Source organism: Podarcis pityusensis (assembly GCF_964106645.2).
Source record: "Podarcis pityusensis genome assembly, chromosome: 5".
Lineage (NCBI taxonomy): Eukaryota > Metazoa > Chordata > Lepidosauria > Squamata > Lacertidae > Podarcis > Podarcis pityusensis.
In genome coordinates, this window is record NC_138032.1 from 93499003 (window position 1) to 93516819 (window position 17817).

A 17817-nucleotide genomic window follows, 5' to 3' on the forward strand; every position below is an offset into this window, starting at 1 on the left:
TAAACAGGATTGTATAACCAGTTCAGGAAGGCTCGTACTTCCTTTCTGGTGTTCTTGCTTGAATAGAAGCGGTGCAGCTTCGCATCAGACCTTGATCCTGTGGCCGGTGGCCGAAGCCCAAGTGTCCTTTGCCTGACAACTTCTCTGATACTGTGCAAACCGACACAGGCAGCAAAAACAGGAGACAAGTCAAGCAACTGATGGGCTATTCATGGGCCGTGCTTGGCTTAGTGGACCAGCTTTCTTTTTAAATACAAAGCATCTGAAGCAATTACATCGTTTGGGGTGTCATTGTTCATAGCTGTCAACCGTCCCTTATTTGGCGGGAAACTCCCTTATCCGAGTGCCGTGTCCCGCTGCTGTCCCTTATTGATGATGTCCCTTAAATTTCCCGGGTTTCATGCTCGCCCGGCTCGGGAGGGAAGCAGCAACTCAGGGTCCTCCGCCACGAGAAAGCGCGCGCGCTGGCGCCATTTTCCTGGTGCGAGGAGTTCCATCGGCCCTTCCCTGCCCGGGGGGGGGGGAGGGAGAGAGACTCCCGCCCGCGAGCCCGGAGGCAGCAGCGGTTTTGGCAGCTGAGGAGGCGGCCTGAGGGAGAAGGAAGAGGAGGGGATGGGGAGGGACCAGAAGGGCGGTGGTTCAGCGGCTGCCGTGGCGCCGCAACCGCCTCATAACCGATTGACAGCATCTGTCAATCCTACCAATGTATGTAACTCTTTACAATAGCAAAATCCCTTATTTTGGCTGCTGATTCCTTATTTTCGAGGCTACTGATCCCTTATTTTCAAATCTGTAAGTTGACAGCTATGGTCATTGTGGGGCCGAACCGTATTTGAAATTTTTCGCTGAATGTAAAATATGATAAATATTTATAGTTCAGCAGGTTTCACGTTTTCCAGAAAGCTAAATTAAGTGGAGTATTCAGACCACTGATATAATAACTAATACCTGATGCAATATACTAAATATATGATAGGGAGATCCCCCTCTCTCTTTCTCTCTCGCCCAATATCTCTCCCTCTCTGCCCAAGTGCATCTCTCCACAACCACACATATGTCGGAGAGTCAGTGTGGTGGAGAGGCTACAGTGTTGAATTAGGACCTGGGAGCTTCAGCCATAAAGCTAGGGATTGTAAAGTTCACTGGGTGAACTTGGGCCAGTCACTGTCTCTCATCCTAAGCCAGGCTTCCCCAACCTCGGTTCTCCAGATGTTTTGAGACTACAATTCCCATCATCCCTGACCACTGGTCCTGCTAGCTAGGGATCATGGGAGTTTTAGGCCAAAAACATTTGGAGGGCAGAGGTTGGGGAAGCCTGTCCTAAGGCTACCTCACAATAAAAAGGGGAGGGGAGACTGAGTTCTTTAAAGGAAAGGTGGGATATAAATGTAATAAAATAAAATAAAATACATCTCCCTTTTCCTTTTACACACAGAGAACACAATGATCTCCCTCTCTCCCTCCCACACAGTGCTTTTCCCCCTAGGGGTACTCTCATTTTGACTCAAGAAAACCACCATTTTAAAGTTCAAATCGGGAAAAATAAACACAATAAATGGACAAAAGTACAAAGATTCACAAAATGATTAGCGGTATGCGTACCCCTGGGTCGTCCCCCCCAGAAAAAAGCACTGCTCCCACATCACAAATACATGTTCTCTCTCAGACAAATCACTTCTCAATCTCTCTCACACATTCTATATGGGGGCATTCAGAAAAAACCCTCCACGGGGCAAAGGAAGCACTCGCCATCAACTCCATCTAGCTGGTGGGAGGCAGAAGCATGAGTCTGCAAATATACCCCAACTCCTTCCTTACTTCCCTAAAGGTACAGGGACCCCTGACCATTAGGTCCAGTCGTGGCCGACTCTGGGGTTGCGGCGCTCATCTTGCTTTATTGGCCGAGGGAGCCGGCGTACAGCTTCCGGGTCATGTGGCCAGCATGACTAAGCCGCTTCTGGCAAACCAGAGCAGCGCACAGAAACGCGTTTACCTTCCCGCCGGAGCAGTACCTATTTATCTACTTGCACTTTGACATCCTTTCGAACTGCTAGGTTGGCAGGAGCTGGGACCGAGCAACGGGCGCTCACCCCATTGCGGGGATTCGAACGGCAAGCCCTAGACTCTGTGGTTTAACCCACAGCGCCACCCACGTCCCTCCTTGCTTTGCTAGCTTACCTTTAAAAAAAACAAGCCCAGCATGGGGCAAAAGAAGCAGTGCTGGATCCTGCCAGATCCACCTGGCCAGCAGTTAGCAGTGGCCTGAGCATGTGGAAATATCCTTGTCACTCCTCCTTCCCCACCTTTTTCTTTTCAGACTCCCCAGCACAGGCAAACATGGCCAGAACAAATGGATGACACTCATACCTGAGCATTCTGCCAGGAAAAAAAAATAAAACCCACTCTTTGTGTGTATCGTTTTGGTCTATAGGTCACAACCAGAGAGTTTAGTTGTCTTTCGTTGTTCGTCTATAGCATGGGCAGGCAACCTAAGACCCGGGGGCCAGATATGGACCAATCACCTTCTCAATCTGGCCCGTGGACAGTCCGGGAATCAGCATGTTTTTACATGAGTAGAATGTGCCCTTTTATTTAAAATGCATCTCTGGGTTATTTGTGGGGCCTGCCTGGTGTTTTTACCTGAGTAGAATTTGTGCTTTTATTTAAAATGCATCTCTGGGTTATTTGTGGGGCATAGGAATTCGTTCATTCTCCCCAAAAAAATATAGTTCGGCCCCCTACAAGGTCTGAGGGACAGTGGACTGGCCCCCTGCTGAAAAGGTTTGTTGACCCCTGGTCTATAGAGTAATAAGGCTACTTGAAAGCAGGGTGAGTACAGATGAATGCACTAGCTCTGCCCTGCTACCATTTTGGTCACCTAGAATGCTCATTGCGTCTCCTCATTTGTGTTAAAAACCTGGAGAATCAGGTTTCTGAAACATATGTGGAGACTCCGTGAGCATAGAAAGTTTTCAACTTTGAAGTCTGGGGAGATCAGCAAAAGGGACAGAGGTAGTGCAGTGATCCGTGTGCCCCTTTCTTGATTTAACTCAAATGAAAAACACCCCAAAACAGCTTTAAGCTTACAAGTTTCTGATCTTTGGGTTTAATTCTGAACTTATTTTCACCAGTGTGGTTTAGCTGAAATTATTGGAGTCACACCGGGGCAGAAGCCAGTGGAATTAAGATCTTTGTTTAAGAGAGGGAAGGCGGTTTGACTTAGAACAATATTGTAAATGACTCTGATGTGTTGAGGAAGTCTAAATATCCATGTACGGAGAATATATATATATATCCACATCACACACATCCACTAATGCTGGAAGCAAGCCAGTCCAGCTGCCAGACACTTATTGAAATCCATGTGAGCCAAGCTAAAGACAAAATAATTGCTCCAAAGGAAAACTGAGACTTCCCATCTTGGAAACAAAAAGCAAAATCCTGAATTTTGTACTTATGCAAACGCCTTGTTGACGTCAATAGGACTTTTCTGTGACCAAGGAATAGACTCAAATATACTGTTTACACTATGGAAGTTACCTATGGGAATTTTAAAATGACTTGGATATCTGTTTTGTTTTTTAACAGTTCTGACATCCATTGATATGTTTTCTGTTTGAAACAACATACTTTCCCCCCTACATATAACTACCAGTTGGATAGATTGAAGGTTCAACCCTGGTCTGGAGACTGGAGAATTTTCCTACATCAAACAGCCTTCCCTATCTTAAACAACGATCATAATTATACTGGGTTCTGAACTGGTATAAATCCAGCAAATCCAGCAAAAATAAAATACTGAGAAAAAGAATTCCATCAATGACTAACATCCAAGACAGAAACAGAGCTAATGCAGGAGTCTTTTTATCCCTGCTCTAATGTTCAGTTCACTGTGTCCATCTCAAGTTATTTCTTTTTCTTCTTTCCAGTAATCTTTCTAATTTTGTGATTAAGGCTAACCATCTTTCCTGTCCTTTTAATCTTCACATTTATATCATTTATTAACTTTCTGACTCTTCCCCTGTCTCTCTCCCCCCTCTACATCTGCAGAATCTTAGAATTCATCTACATTGTCCGCCTCTCATTCTGACATGCAGCTACTATAAACAAAGGGAAAAGGGGTTGAAATCTAGAAGGCTGCAAATCATGTTAAACCCTTCTTAAAAAAAGCATATTGAAAAGGTAGAATAAGGGAATATAGGTCAGTGATAAACCAGGGACGGATACAAGAAAACGTTAAGATTTTCATTGCATGATAACTGGGCTCAGCAACAGAAAAGGGAAGCTTCCTCCAAATATTATTCTAGACAGAGTTACTATAGTCCAAAGATAAACTCAGCTGAAAAGGCTTGAGCGATTTATCTCTTTTTCCTATGAAACAATTTTCCACCAACAGCATATTACAGAAACGGAAATTGTTTAAAGAAAACTTAAAATCTCAGTGCCATGTTATGCTTGCTATTAATATTACATTACTAAACAAATGAATGGCTGGATGGTTCCCACCAAATCTGACTTTATTTGGTACTGAATATATCCCAGTATCCACTCTTACTACACCTCTTTGTTCCTGTGACAGCAATCATCTCATTCTAGGCTGAGGTAAGGTAAACACAGGTGGCACTGTGGTCTAAACCACAGAGTCTCTTGGGCTTGCTGATCAGAAAGTCGGCGGTTCGAATCCCCGCGACGGGGTGAGCTCCCATTGCTCTGTCCCAGCTCCTGCCAACCTAGCTGTTCGAAAGCATGCCAGTGCAAGTAGATAAATAGGTACCGCTGCAGCGGGAAGGTAAATGGTGTTTCCGTGGGCTGCTCTGGTTTCCGTCACAGTGTCCTGTTACGCCAGAAGCGGTTTAGTCATGCTGGCCACATGATCCGGAAAGCTGTCTGTGGACAAACGCCAACTCTCTCAGCCTGAAGCAAGATGAGCACTGCACCCCATAAGTCACCTTTGGCTGGATTTAACCGTCCAGGGGTCCTTTACCTTTATTTTACTTTAGATTGCACCTCTTTTTGTCCCAATGTCATATCCAGCCACACCCTACGGATTTATAATAGCAAGTCTCCACCTGATTTTTTTTTATTGGAAACTATTTGGACTATTTAAAAAAGTAATAATAAAAAACCCTTACTTCTTCCTCCTCCAAGCCAGTTAGGTCCCAGAAATAACTTAGTCTCATCTGCAAACGCTTCCAGTTTTCAAGGAACATGGTGGCTGAGAAAGAAAATCCAATTTTAATCAGAAGAGGGCTTCAGAGTCAAAACTGATTATTCTGATTACCAGTATGCTGAATATTCAAACCCTCCTAATAGAGATAGGCAACAAATCAGAGCCTGAGCAGTCTAGAATGATGCCTAAAATCGGTAGAGTATAATCGGCAATACAGGGAACTTTTCTGAAATGAAGCACTACTTTTTGCCTGACTTGAATCTGTTGCCAAACAGTTTCATTGCATGACCTTAAAATTCTATTTTTTTTCAAATGATATTTATTAAAATTTCAAAAAAAGAGAAAGAGATTACATTAATAAGAAAATTAACAATAAAAAGGAAAAATTAACAACAAAAAGGAAAAATACAAAATACAAAATACAAAAAAAGAAAAAACAGTTAAAAACAATTCCATCTTTTCATCACTTCTCTTACATTTACTTATTTCCCGGACCTCCTCATACCACCCTCTTTTGTATTCCAATTCAGTTTGTTAGTCCAGCAATTCCTTTCCCTCCTTTTCAATCCTGATCTTTAATCTTGATATATTATAACATTAAATTTTTACGTATTAAAAACCAATTTTTCTGCATGACCTTAAAATTCTAACACAGCATATAATTGAGAGAAAACTTATAACATGCTTTCCAGAGGTTATATTTTCCCATACCTTGAATAGAACACCAGATCTCATTCAGTCTTGACACCCTAACATTAATAATTTGGGTAGCATGTATCATAATCCAACTTCAAATTACTGAATATTAGTCTGTATGGTCATCATGAATGATAACCTATTGGCCTCATTGCAGTCAAGGGAGTCTTTCTAAAATGTCAGGACTGGTAACTAGAGAAAAGGAGATCAGGACTATTCACTTGCACGGTTGTGGGTCTGCACCCACCTCACCAGGGTGACAACAGGAAGAACAGTCATTCACCACCCTAATCATTTCCACTGGCTACACATGTGCAATATCCAATGCCCAAATATCTGAAAATGTCTGTGTATTAGTCCACATATAACATAATTTGGTTGTTTTTTGTTTTTAAAAATGCTTTATTGGTTTAAAAACTATATAATAAACAGGTGTTAAAGAAATAATAAAAATAAACAAACGTTCATTCCTTAATTGATACCTGTTTTGTGCATCATTTTGTAATGAATTTGAAATGACCTCTGATCCTCCCATTATGTTCCCAAACTGAATACCTTAATTACACACTTGGCTTTATTTTCTCCTCGTTATTCTAATTACTTTAAATTTATAAACTTGACCTATTACTTGCAGAAACGCAATCAAGGCCTGCCAACGGATTAATATTTTGACAATGTTCTTTTACATAAACTCTGTAAATATCTCCCTCTCTGGTAAATTTTTCGCCTGTAACGTCTCATAGCCTTGCTGATATTCTTGCTAATTCAACATACTCTCTTAATTTATTCTGCCAGTCTGATTTGGGTGGGTATAGGAAAAACTGAACAATTGTATTTTTTTTAAATAGCCTACAGCTATGCTATCACACTCTACTAGCAAATAGTAGAATCATAGAATCATAGAATCATAGAGTTGGAAGAGATCACAAGGGCCATCGAGTCCAACCCCCTGCCAAGCAGGAAACACCATCAGAGCACTCCTGACATATGGTTGTCAAGCCTCTGCTTAAAGACCTCCTAAGAAGGAGACTCCACCACACTCCTTGGCAGCAAATTCCACTGTCGAACAGCTCTTACTGTCAGGAAGTTCTTCCTAATGTTTAGGTGGAATCTTCTTTCTTGTAGTTTGGATCCATTGCTCCGTGTCCGCTTCTCTGGAGCAGCAGAAAACAACCTTTCTCCCTCCTCTATGTGACATCCTTTTATATATTTGAACATGGCTATCATATCACCCCTTAACCTCCTCTTCTCCAGGCTAAACATGCCCAGCTCCCTTAGCCGTTCCTCATAAGGCATCGTTTCCAGGACTTTGACCATTTTGGTTGCCCTCCTCTGGACACGTTCCAGTATCGCTATGACAAGTTGTGTCTGGGGGTTTATTTTGCAAAGACCCCTGGAAAAATCATAGAGCCCATGCAGGAACTCTATTATGATGGAGATGTGCCTCTTCACGCTGGTGCTGGACACTTGAAAGTCTGTATTTTCAGGACCCACCCTATTTTCTCGGATGGCATTTTCTGTATTTTCAAAAACTGTTTTTAATGCTGTGTTTTAAATTGTTGTTCCCTCACCCGGGACCTTAGGGTGAAGAGTGGGTAATAAATGAGTAAATAAATATCCCTGCCCACTGTAGGTGCCCACCCACCCACCAGTGGGAGCCCAACATAACAGGAGGGAGTGGCAACCACCAGAACACCACTGGGACTGAGGAATTAACTGAGTCTGGTGACCCCAGGGCCCCGGGTGTGAGAAGCAGTTCTGGTCCTTCCCACTGTGTGATTTACTTTGCCTTATGGAACTCAGTGGCAGCTGCCATGCTTCCACGTACATCCCTGTGCACAGATGCAAGGAAACCAGGGTCAGCTGCATAGCTGGATCCTGTTAAGTGGAAGTAAGGAGATTCCAGGAAGAACCTTCTGGCAGTAGGAGCTGTTCAAGAGTAGAATGGACTCCCTAGGAAGGCGGTGGACTCTCCTTCCTTGAAGGTTTTTAAGCAGAGGTTGGGTGGCCAACTGCCATGGATGCTTTCATTGATTTGCAGAGGGTTGGTCTTCCAAGTCTACAATTCTATGAACGTGCAATAAATCCACCATGGTGCTAACAAGAGCCCAGGAGAGGAAGCAGAGCAATAAAGAAACAGCGCCGCCTCTCCTACAAAAGACCACCCTAGACTACTGCCATTCAGTGGTAACTAGCCATATAGCTACTGAAGGAAGGGTAACCCCACTGGCCCTGCCCAAGAGTCATTGACTCTTGCATCCTTAAAGAGCATTAATAACCATAACCAACAAACAGAAGGTTGGCAAATCTCCTCCAACCAAGAACCAGTGGCAGATCTTCATGCTCCGGAACTGGGGGGGGGGGCGGAGAGCAGGTGGGGGCGGGGCTGCCACACATCCCGGGGGCGTGGCGCATGTCCTGGGGGCGTGGTGTGCCACCCGTAGGGGCGTGGTGCCCAGTGCGGGCAGGGGAGCAGCTGCAATGGCACACCGCCGGGATTGTGCTGCTGGGGATGGTGCGCTCCCCCTGCACGCCTCTTCCTCTGCCAGTGCCAAGAACAGCTGGGTAACTGGTCTCCTGATCCAGCACTAGTATGTGAAAATTCTTATATAGTGGTACCTCTGGTTACGTATTTAATTTGTTCCGGAGGTCCGTTCTTAACCTGAAACTGTTCTTAACCTGAAGCACCACTTTAGCTAATGGGGCCTCCTGCTGCCACCGCGTCACCGGAGCACGATTTCTGTTCTCATCCTGAAGCAAAGTTCTTAACCTGAGGTACTATTTGTGGGTTAGCGGAGTCTAGAACCTGAAACGTCTATAACCTGAAGCGTATGTAACCCAAGGTACCACTGTATTACACATGTGGATCATAACAACATGAAGTTCAACACAAGCTCTACCCCTAATCAACAGGCTCAGTCCACAGCCAAAGGAACTGATAGGGCAGAGTGAGAAAGATTTGCACATTTGTCTGGCTACCTCTGAGACCATTGTCTCCTTAATGCCCAAACTAATGAAAAAAAAATTCAGAGCTTGGACTGCTTAAGAAGGGAACTATCTGGCATCAAGGTTAATATGCTTGTCTTGTTAGGACTAATTGAGTGGGGGATTCTAACAACAGTTCCCGCACCTGTGCTGGTATAACCCAATAAACCAAAACAAGACTACATCAATAACAAATCTAATAAAGTCTACAATTCTATGATTCTATAATTTCCCCATACAGTGGTGCCTCGCAAGACGAAATTAATTCGTTCCGCGAGTTTTGTCGTCTTGCGATTTTTTTCGTCTTGCGAAGCACGGTGTCGGGAAAGTTTTGGAAAAGCTTCAAAAATCACCAAAGTCTTTAAAAACCTCAAAAAAGGCTACCACACCGCGTTCTATGAGTTGCTCCTCGAAGTCAAGTCACAACTGTATTAACGGTGTTAAGAAAAAGGAAACAAACTTGCAAGACGTTTCCGTCTTGCGAAGCAAACCCATAGGGAAAATCGTCTTGCGAAGCAGCTCAAAAAACAAAACCCTTTCGTCTAGCAAGTTTTTTGTCTTGTGAGGCATTCGTCTTGCGAGGTACCACTGTACTAGTTAAGACACCAGTTAACCCCTTTACATGTTTGCCTCTTAACCTACCAAGAGGCACTTGTTTCCTTACTGGTACTACTTTTGTGGTGTTTTGTAAACCTGGAACGAACCCATCATTTTGCCATTGAGCATCATCTTATGAATGTTGCCCTATCTAACTGAGGCATATAACATTCAAAGCAAAACTTACCCCAGAGTGCCATGAAAACGGAGAAAAAGACGGTGGCAGGGTTGTCAAATAAGTGGCTGGCGCGTGCTGTGCCACAAGCACTACTAAGGTTCCAGTAGTCACATGTCTTGTCACACAGAGGGCACATGGTGAAGGCATTACGTTGGTCGCACATCTCCTTGCTACGAAGAGCAAAATCCAAAAGGTCAGAATAACATGTAATCTGTGAGGGAAGTTGCTTTCTGCTACGGAACAGTCACAAACTTTCATTCAGTGAGAACAGAATGGCAGAAGTTCAGACATCCAGATGATGGCTAAGAGAAGGGCGTATTTATTTAAATTCATTGGTTGTTTTCCTTCTTATTTATCTATTTGAAATATCTGCAGGCCATGTTTCTATTTTAAAAAAATATTCGTGGTGACTTACAAATGAAAACGACGACAAGCGGCAGTAGGAACAAAAGATAATCAAGATCTTACCCACTTCTTTGCAGAATCAATCAATACAATTTAATTACAAAAAGAAAATGAAAAATGGCTCCAGTAAGGCAATAAAAATTTAAAAAAGCACTAAGAACCACTAAGAAGCATTTCTTCGGGCTTAATGCCAAATGAAATTGAAATAGCATCCTCCTCTAGGTGTGGGAACTTGACAAAACGCTAAGAGGAGGGTGCTATTTAGTGGCACCAAGAAATATGCAGGAGAAGGTGGCTTGAGCCTTCCCCTGCTCACCATTTTCCTTGCCCTCCCCCTCCCCCTCCCCAGCCATTTCTCCCATCCAAGTGGTTGCTGCAAGTGGAAGAAAAACAGCTTGTCCGGAGTTTTGGGTTGGGCTGCCACCAGTATGCTGATGACACCCAACTCTAGCTGTTGATGGATGGCCATCCTGACTCGGCCCTGGACACACTGATCAGATGTTTGGAAGCTGTGGCTGGATGGTTATGTGGGAGCCAGTTGAAGTTAAATCCTTCGAAGACAGAGGTCCTTTGGCTGGGACGGGACGATATGGGATTGGGGGGGCAACTCCCATCTCTTGCGGGGGTGCAGTTAGGGCCTGCAAGACAGAGCTGTTCCACCAGGCCTTTGGTCAGGGCACAGCCTGACTCCCTCCTTTGGCAATCTTCACAGAACTCCAGCCCAATGGTTGCCATCAATTTGATTTGAATTAATTTTAGAATGAATGATTTTAGAATGTTGTACTATTTTATTGTTGTTAGCCGCCCTGAGCCCGGCTTCGGCTGGGGAGGGCGGGATATAAATAAAATTTATTATTATTATTATTATTATTATTATTATTATTATTATTATTTATTAGTGTGGAGAAGAAGCGACGGGCAGGGGAAGGGCTAAGCACTTTTCCTTTGTCTATCATTTATTTCTTCCCACTCTAATGAACACTCACTTTGGCCATAATAGGACTGTTATGCACATTTTACATCTCTGAGTGATGGGTTCTAGGTGGAATGCTTACCTAGGTGCCATTTCCATTGGAAGGAGGTCATTTTCATATTTCAAGAATATTGGAGTTTATTTGCAAATATAAAAGGGTAGACATAGGTGAAGGCACAGCTTAATTCCAGGGAAAGAGATGCTGTTCCTTTACAAAGCCTCCACAATCTGGCAAGCCTTCTCCGTTTCTCCACTTCCTCTCAGCCGATTGTCATATTTGCCACCTCAAACTTAGTTTCTAGTGCTTCTTTTCACAAATATCCTCAGCCCTTTCTCTGAACGGTTTTTCATGTTCAGAAAATCCTGCACCAAGAAGCCATTTGCATCCATGGAAAAACATGACCTTTGCATTCTGAGCTATCAGAAATCTACCAGTGATATTCAATTTCTCTGAGCAGGACTTACAAGAAGCTCAGCAAAATGCAAAGAGACTGACACAGCATGAGCAGTTGAAATATAGTGAGCATAAAAGCAGGTTTCTCCTTAAAACCTAAAATTAGCATTGAACCTTTTAAAACAGGGTGGGGAAGCCTTGGACTTGCAAATACTCTGGAATGACAACTCTCAATATACCTAGTTTGGCCACACCTGGAGGGCCAAAGTTCATCACCCCTCTTTTAAAATACAAAAATCACATTCTTATGGCAGAGAGACAGCAGAGGGTGCTACAGATACAGTTTTGCCATAAACTCCACCACTTTAGATATTATAAGAGAGTATTTTTGTAGGACAAGGAAATTACATTCTTGTTGGAAAAGTGGGACCTTTTTTGTACTCACAGTAATGTTACTTTCAGTACACCTCACCCAATGATAGCACAGTTTCAGAATGTATAACACGGAGTTAATGGACAGAACAGAAGTCACATTTATAGTGTAACTGGGAAACTGCACAGCTTCTGATATGTTTGCTTGTCTTTAACGAAGAATGCAAAATCACTGCAATATTTATTTAATAGTAATAATTGTGATCACAATCATTTTGGCTTACAATAGCTAGGCATTGTTCACAGAACATAAAGTAAAGGTAAAGGTACCCCAGAAAATTAGGTCCAGTCGCAGACGATTCTGGGGTTGCGGCGCTCATCTTGCTCTATAGGCCGAGGGAGCAGGCATTTGTCCGCAGACAGCTTCCGGGTCATGTGGCCAGCATGACTAAGCCGCTTCTGGCAAACCAGAGCAGTGCATGGAAACGCCGTTTACCTTCCCGCCGGAGCGGTACCTATTTATCTTCTTGCACGGGTGTGCTTTGGAACTGTTAGGTGGGCAGGAGCTAGGACCGAACAACAGGAGCTCACCCTGTCGCAGGGATTCAAACCACCGACCTTCTGATTGGCAAGCCCTAGGCTATGTGGCTTAGACCACAGCACCACCCGCGTCTTTATTTGTGACATAGGTAAAGGTAAAGGGACCCCTGTCCGTTAGGTCTAGTCGCAAACAACTCTGGGGTTGCAGCGCTCATCTCGTTTTATTTGCCAAGGGAGTCGGCGTACAGCTTCCAGGTCATGTGGCCAGCATGACTAAGCCACTTCTGGCAAACCAGAGCAGCGCACGGAAACGCCGTTTACCTTCCCGCCAAAGTGGTACCTATTTATCTACTTGCACTTTGACGTGCTTTCGAACTGCTAGGTTGGCAGGAGCAGGGACCGAACAACGGGAGCTCACCCCGTCGCGGGGATTTGAACCGCCAACCTTCTGACTGGCAAGCCCTAGGCTCTGTGGTTTAGACCGCAGCGCCACCCGTGCCCCATTATTTGTGACATAAATAATGTCACAAATCCTACCTTCATATTTACAATCTAAGGGGCATGGCAGCAACTTATGTATACATTCTCTCTGTTAAAAGCACCCAAACACACTCCCTGATCTTCCACTATCGATTGCAGCCGATATGGTTGCATTTGCTGGGGTGGAGAGGGAGAAGTCAATGTTGAAGCAAACCAATACACATGACTGAAGCTAATTGGTAGTTTGGCCCTCAGAGATTAGGCATATGAAGACAGGGGAGTAAGGGGGGAAAGGCAGAGGATGGAGATATATTTGAGAATGCAAGAACAGAAAGTTTGGTTTTTAATACCTATTAAAAACATACCAATGGAAGGTGCTGGTCAGATGCTTGTATGGCAGGACACTGCAATGGTAGCAAGCAGGGCAATGTACTTTTAACGAATGGAGGACAGACAAGCATTTAAAAGAAACTGGAGGAGTAAAAAAACCTCATCCTCATTCTTTTTCAGCTTACCAGCTCTGTAAATGGATGCCTTGCAGCACAAAGTCATCGACAATGCACCTGAGCAGCACATCATCTTAGATATCAAACCACATTGTGGATGTGCAATCTTACCTAGGAACGTCACTTTCAATGGTTAAGCATCCGTACAGGAACACAATGATTCCAACTACCGAAGACGGAATAAGGAACTCTGTGTATAAGCCCAGCCAGGCAAAATACATTCCAATTTTTTCTCCAAAATACTTTCTAAAGAAAGAAAACATAATGTAAATTTCAAAAGATTAGTAACAGTCCTTCTAGGGGTTCCTCAACAGAATCAACGTATTTTACAAACAGTACAGTTAACCACCCATTGTAAAACAGATAAGTAAAACTGCTTTGATGTGCAAGATATGAAAAGAAAGTGAACTTCCCTTTTGCTATGGACTCATCTACCATCTTAGAATTCCTACTCCATGATTGCAGTCATGGGATTTTTGTCTTTTACATGATGGTATATGTTTTGACTCCACAGAGTGGGAAGTGACGGAGACAGGATGTTTGTGTTACTGTGTTCTGTGAAGTGGGACTATTGTCCTTTGTTTTTTCCTCTTCGCTGTCTGACACTAGAGAGAGAGGGAGCCATGTTGCAGTACTCCGTGTGTGTTTATATGTAAATAAAGTAGATTAGCAAAAATGCTGAGTTGCTGAGGTCTGTCACACGAACTGTGCAGACTCTGCGGATCCCTAAGTGTGCCAGTGTCGGTTGGCATCGGTTGCTGTGATGTTTGGGCTGATGAAAGCTTATGAAGCTCCCGAACAATCAACCAGGAGGGAGGGAACATGCCAGTTGGGCATGTCTCTCTACCAGGGTCCTACTCGAGTGTAGGCTGAACTCCTGACAACATCATGCACTGGGCTACACAAACACTACACCATGGAATTGCCCCTCATCTAGTAGTATCTCCTTAGCCTCTGCACCAAACCCAAAAGGTTCTATACTTGAGTGGTCTCGATTAAGGCAGGGTAGACATCTAGATATCAAATCAATAAAGGAAATCTACTCCAGCACTACCCTCTCATGGGTGACCTACCGACTTAATTGCTGGCATTTTTTAATTTATTTTTTTTTGTAATTGCCTTCTCTGAGAGTTTGCCGGAAAGGTTACATTCAACTGTTCAGTGAGCAGTAAATTTATAGACACAGAAGTTTGAAACAATCAAGTTCCTTTAAATATTTAGGAGGGGGGAAATAGGACATGTTTATGTATTATTAAACACAGCATCATAATTGTTAACATTGTTATGTTGTCAACGTATCACTTAGTCATACAAGATTAACCAGAACAGACAGATAATAAAGGCTTAAAATCTGCATTAGACAAAAGAATGAGTGATGAGCATGAATGGAGAAGCAGACAGAGAAAGAGAGAGAGAACATAGATAAAGCCATAAAAAGTGACAAGTGCATCTAGTTGCTAATCATCTAGATAGTTCATGCTTACTCTCAAGAAACGATGGATGACATTTAAACCCTAGCAATTTTCACCTCATTTGCAATGTATTGGACATTAATTGTCTCATTTATTTCTATTCCTCCTGTATCACAAAGTTAAAACTAAAGAGACCTTTATAAAACTGTAAGAGTGAGCTCAGTAAGAACCAATACATCCTTTTTTCCCTTTTCTTTTTTAAAGCTCAGGATTAGATATTCTCTTTCATTTGCATGATTCCGATCATTGTGTCTTGTACTCTCAACGAGTTCTTTTCCCCTGTAAATGTGTACATCTGGTATTTTTTTTTTAAAGCAAATAAAATCGGACTTTGAGGAAGTCTCAGAAGGGAAAAGAGCAAAGATGTCAAAAGGTGGCATTCAGAGCATAAAGTTCAATTGGTTTTGTTTCTAAATCAAGAGTTCCAAGGTATTTTGGAGGCACCTGCCTCTTCTGAGCCCAAGCAATGTTGTCCAGAATTTAAATTAATATTTAAGATGATTTGTCAGAGAGACAGAAAAAAGATGTACAGAACATGGAAAGATCTTTAGGAGATCAGCAGCAAAATCCTACTTATATATATTCAAAAGTACAGTCCGCTGAGTTTACTTGCAGAGAATTTTAACACCCCAATCCTGTCAGAAGTTGTTTTTTTAAGAAGGTATAAATACTTACCGAGAGTTAATTAAGGCTCAATCCACAATAAATTCTCCTATGTATGACCCATTGGAATTGAGTCGGGCACAGTGTGCATCAAAGTTACAGAGATATACAGAGCGAAATGCTCTTGTTTCCCCATAACATTAGAACTCAGTGTCACTTAATTAAGTTGATAGGCCATAGATTCAGGAAAACCAAAGGGAAATGCTTCTTCATACAACCAATAATTATTTTAGGAAATTTGCTTTCTTGCGATGTAGCTGGATTTAAAAGAGGATTAGGCAAATTCATGGAGATGTCTAGCAATGCCTGTTAATCGGGTCCTCCCTTAAAGAGGGAACGTATTCTGGTGAGACCTGGACAACCGACACCCTGTGTTGTGGGTGGGTACACTGGTCAGCCACAACACCCAATTGGTAGGTCCCTCGAAGCTGGGTGCAATCTGGCCAATGGGACGCAGTCCAAATGGTTCGAGGGACCTATTTATGCCCATGCACATGACTCAGAGCTTCCTCTTTTGGCGCATGCATTCAGAACACCCGCCTACCTCCCCCTACTTTTAGAGTTTTGCGCTTGACCTTGCTATGCCGTTGTGTGTCGTCTGTCGTTGGGACAGGGGCATGGCAGGAATTTCCCCCACTTGGCTGATTGGCTGTTGCCATCTGGGTTTCGCCTGCCGCGTAGCAAATCGTCACAACTTGTAAGGTTGCGGATAGGCTCTGGTTCAGGTGATAGGGATGGGAGAACGCTCTCGCCATCCCTATGTGAAGGGTATTCCGTTAAAGGAATCCAGGGACTTGATGGTTTGGTCAACCCCTGAGAGGGGGTTGTGCCCGTGCCTGAGTCCAGGGGGACATTTGGGTGGCGGAGTTAGCCCGTTCCCAGCTTTCTGCTTATCCAGGTGTTCACCCTTGGCTGACCTATGCTGGAACCCTGGGTCAGCGCTACCTGCATGGCAGGGAGCTAATCGAATCAGAAGCTATGCAACCATTCACTTTCAGTAATCAATAAAGTTGTGGCCTAAATTCTGCCCAAAACCAATTTGAGTCAAGTGTAAATTTATTTAGGGGGGAGGTTTCTGGGTCTGAACACACAAATCAAGATAGCCAAATTTAACATCCAAGGTTGGAGGCAGTATGCCATTGGATAGTAATTGCTGGAGACAACTGTGGGCGGAGGGTTAGAGGGTTAGACCGCAGACTCTGCCGGGGAGTTTCCTAGAGGTGTTGAGCAAAGTGGTGAAAGGGTTGATGGACTGGAATGGTAACCCAAATGTAAATAAAGAAGGAGTTGAGGGATAAAAAGTGTGGGGGGGTGCATTTTACATGCCTGGGCTATCTGGAACAGCATTTTGATGTGTGACATAGACTGGAAAGAATTTGAAATGCCTTTAGGACAGAAAGGGGCAAGATAAACAAAATATACTAAATGTTGCTGAGTCACTTATCTGGGATGCCTATTTGGTTTCTTGCATCCCGGCCTCTCTCTCTAAATCTCCCACATTCACGCAACCATGAGTCATATGATGTGCAGCTACTTATCTCTCTTACACAACAGAATGGCAAGCAGAAGTCATATCTGTTGCAACACCTGGCAAAAGCAGTTTTTGAGCACAGGAGGAAGAATCCAAATTCTGTCTCATAACTTCACTCCGCTTGGGTGCTGCCTTACAGATGCATGCCTTCGCATTGTGCTTTTCAAACTTTCTATTTGCAGGGAACCCTTTCCACACTGACCTGTTTGCAGATGCTCTGCTTCCTACAGGATGCACCATTCAGTGATGTTCTAGGCTACACTCTCAGTCTCAACAACTTGCTAGCTAGGCCTGATGATCCTCCAGCATGGAAGTGAACTGCTGATGGAACGAGAGATTGCTCTTTTCCTCCATTGGCTATTCCCTGCATTTCCCTGCTCAGCGCTGAGAAAGGGGAACATGGGCTGTGTGTGAATAGGGCAGGGGGGATGGATGAGTATGAAGGTGGGGTGTATGGATGTGTGTGGCTGGTGTGGAGGCTGCCTCTTCCACGTTTGCCTTTGGCCCGGTTCACTGCACACAGGGACTGTGGCCCACAGTTCTGAAAAGTTTATGCAAAGACTCTCCTCCTGGAAGAGAGGGGAGTGGTTCTGGGCGGGAACCCGAGCCCCACCTCTAGCACGGGGCGTTAGCCCCCTGCCTCCCACTCACCTGGCTGGCGCCCACGCCCATCGGCAGGCACCCAACCAGGTGCCTCTGAGGGGGCGTGTTCAGCAGCCTAAATGCTGCGGCGCCAGCCCCTCCTCTGCCTCACTTTTCGTCGTCCTGTCGCGAGTCACCCACCCTCCACTCCCTTAGAGCAGGGTTCCAGTTTTCTTTTGGCCTTGCTATGGACCTTAGGTTGGTCACCCTGGT

General features: G+C 44.0%; 1 protein-coding gene across 2 annotated transcripts in view; it reads right to left on the reverse strand.

The window, feature by feature from the left end:
- The window catches only part of ANO2 (anoctamin 2), a 147690-nt gene that overhangs the window by 76397 nt on the left and 53476 nt on the right, over window positions 1–17817 (reverse strand). For both annotated transcript variants that reach the window (XM_081005453.1, XM_081005454.1), the window contains 3 exons: window positions 13408–13542; window positions 9636–9796; window positions 5133–5215 (listed from right to left, as the gene is read on the reverse strand). In XM_081005453.1, coding sequence (XP_080861579.1) covers window positions 5133–5215; window positions 9636–9796; window positions 13408–13542 — 379 coding nt within the window. The remainder of the gene's footprint in view (window positions 1–5132; window positions 5216–9635; window positions 9797–13407; window positions 13543–17817) is intronic.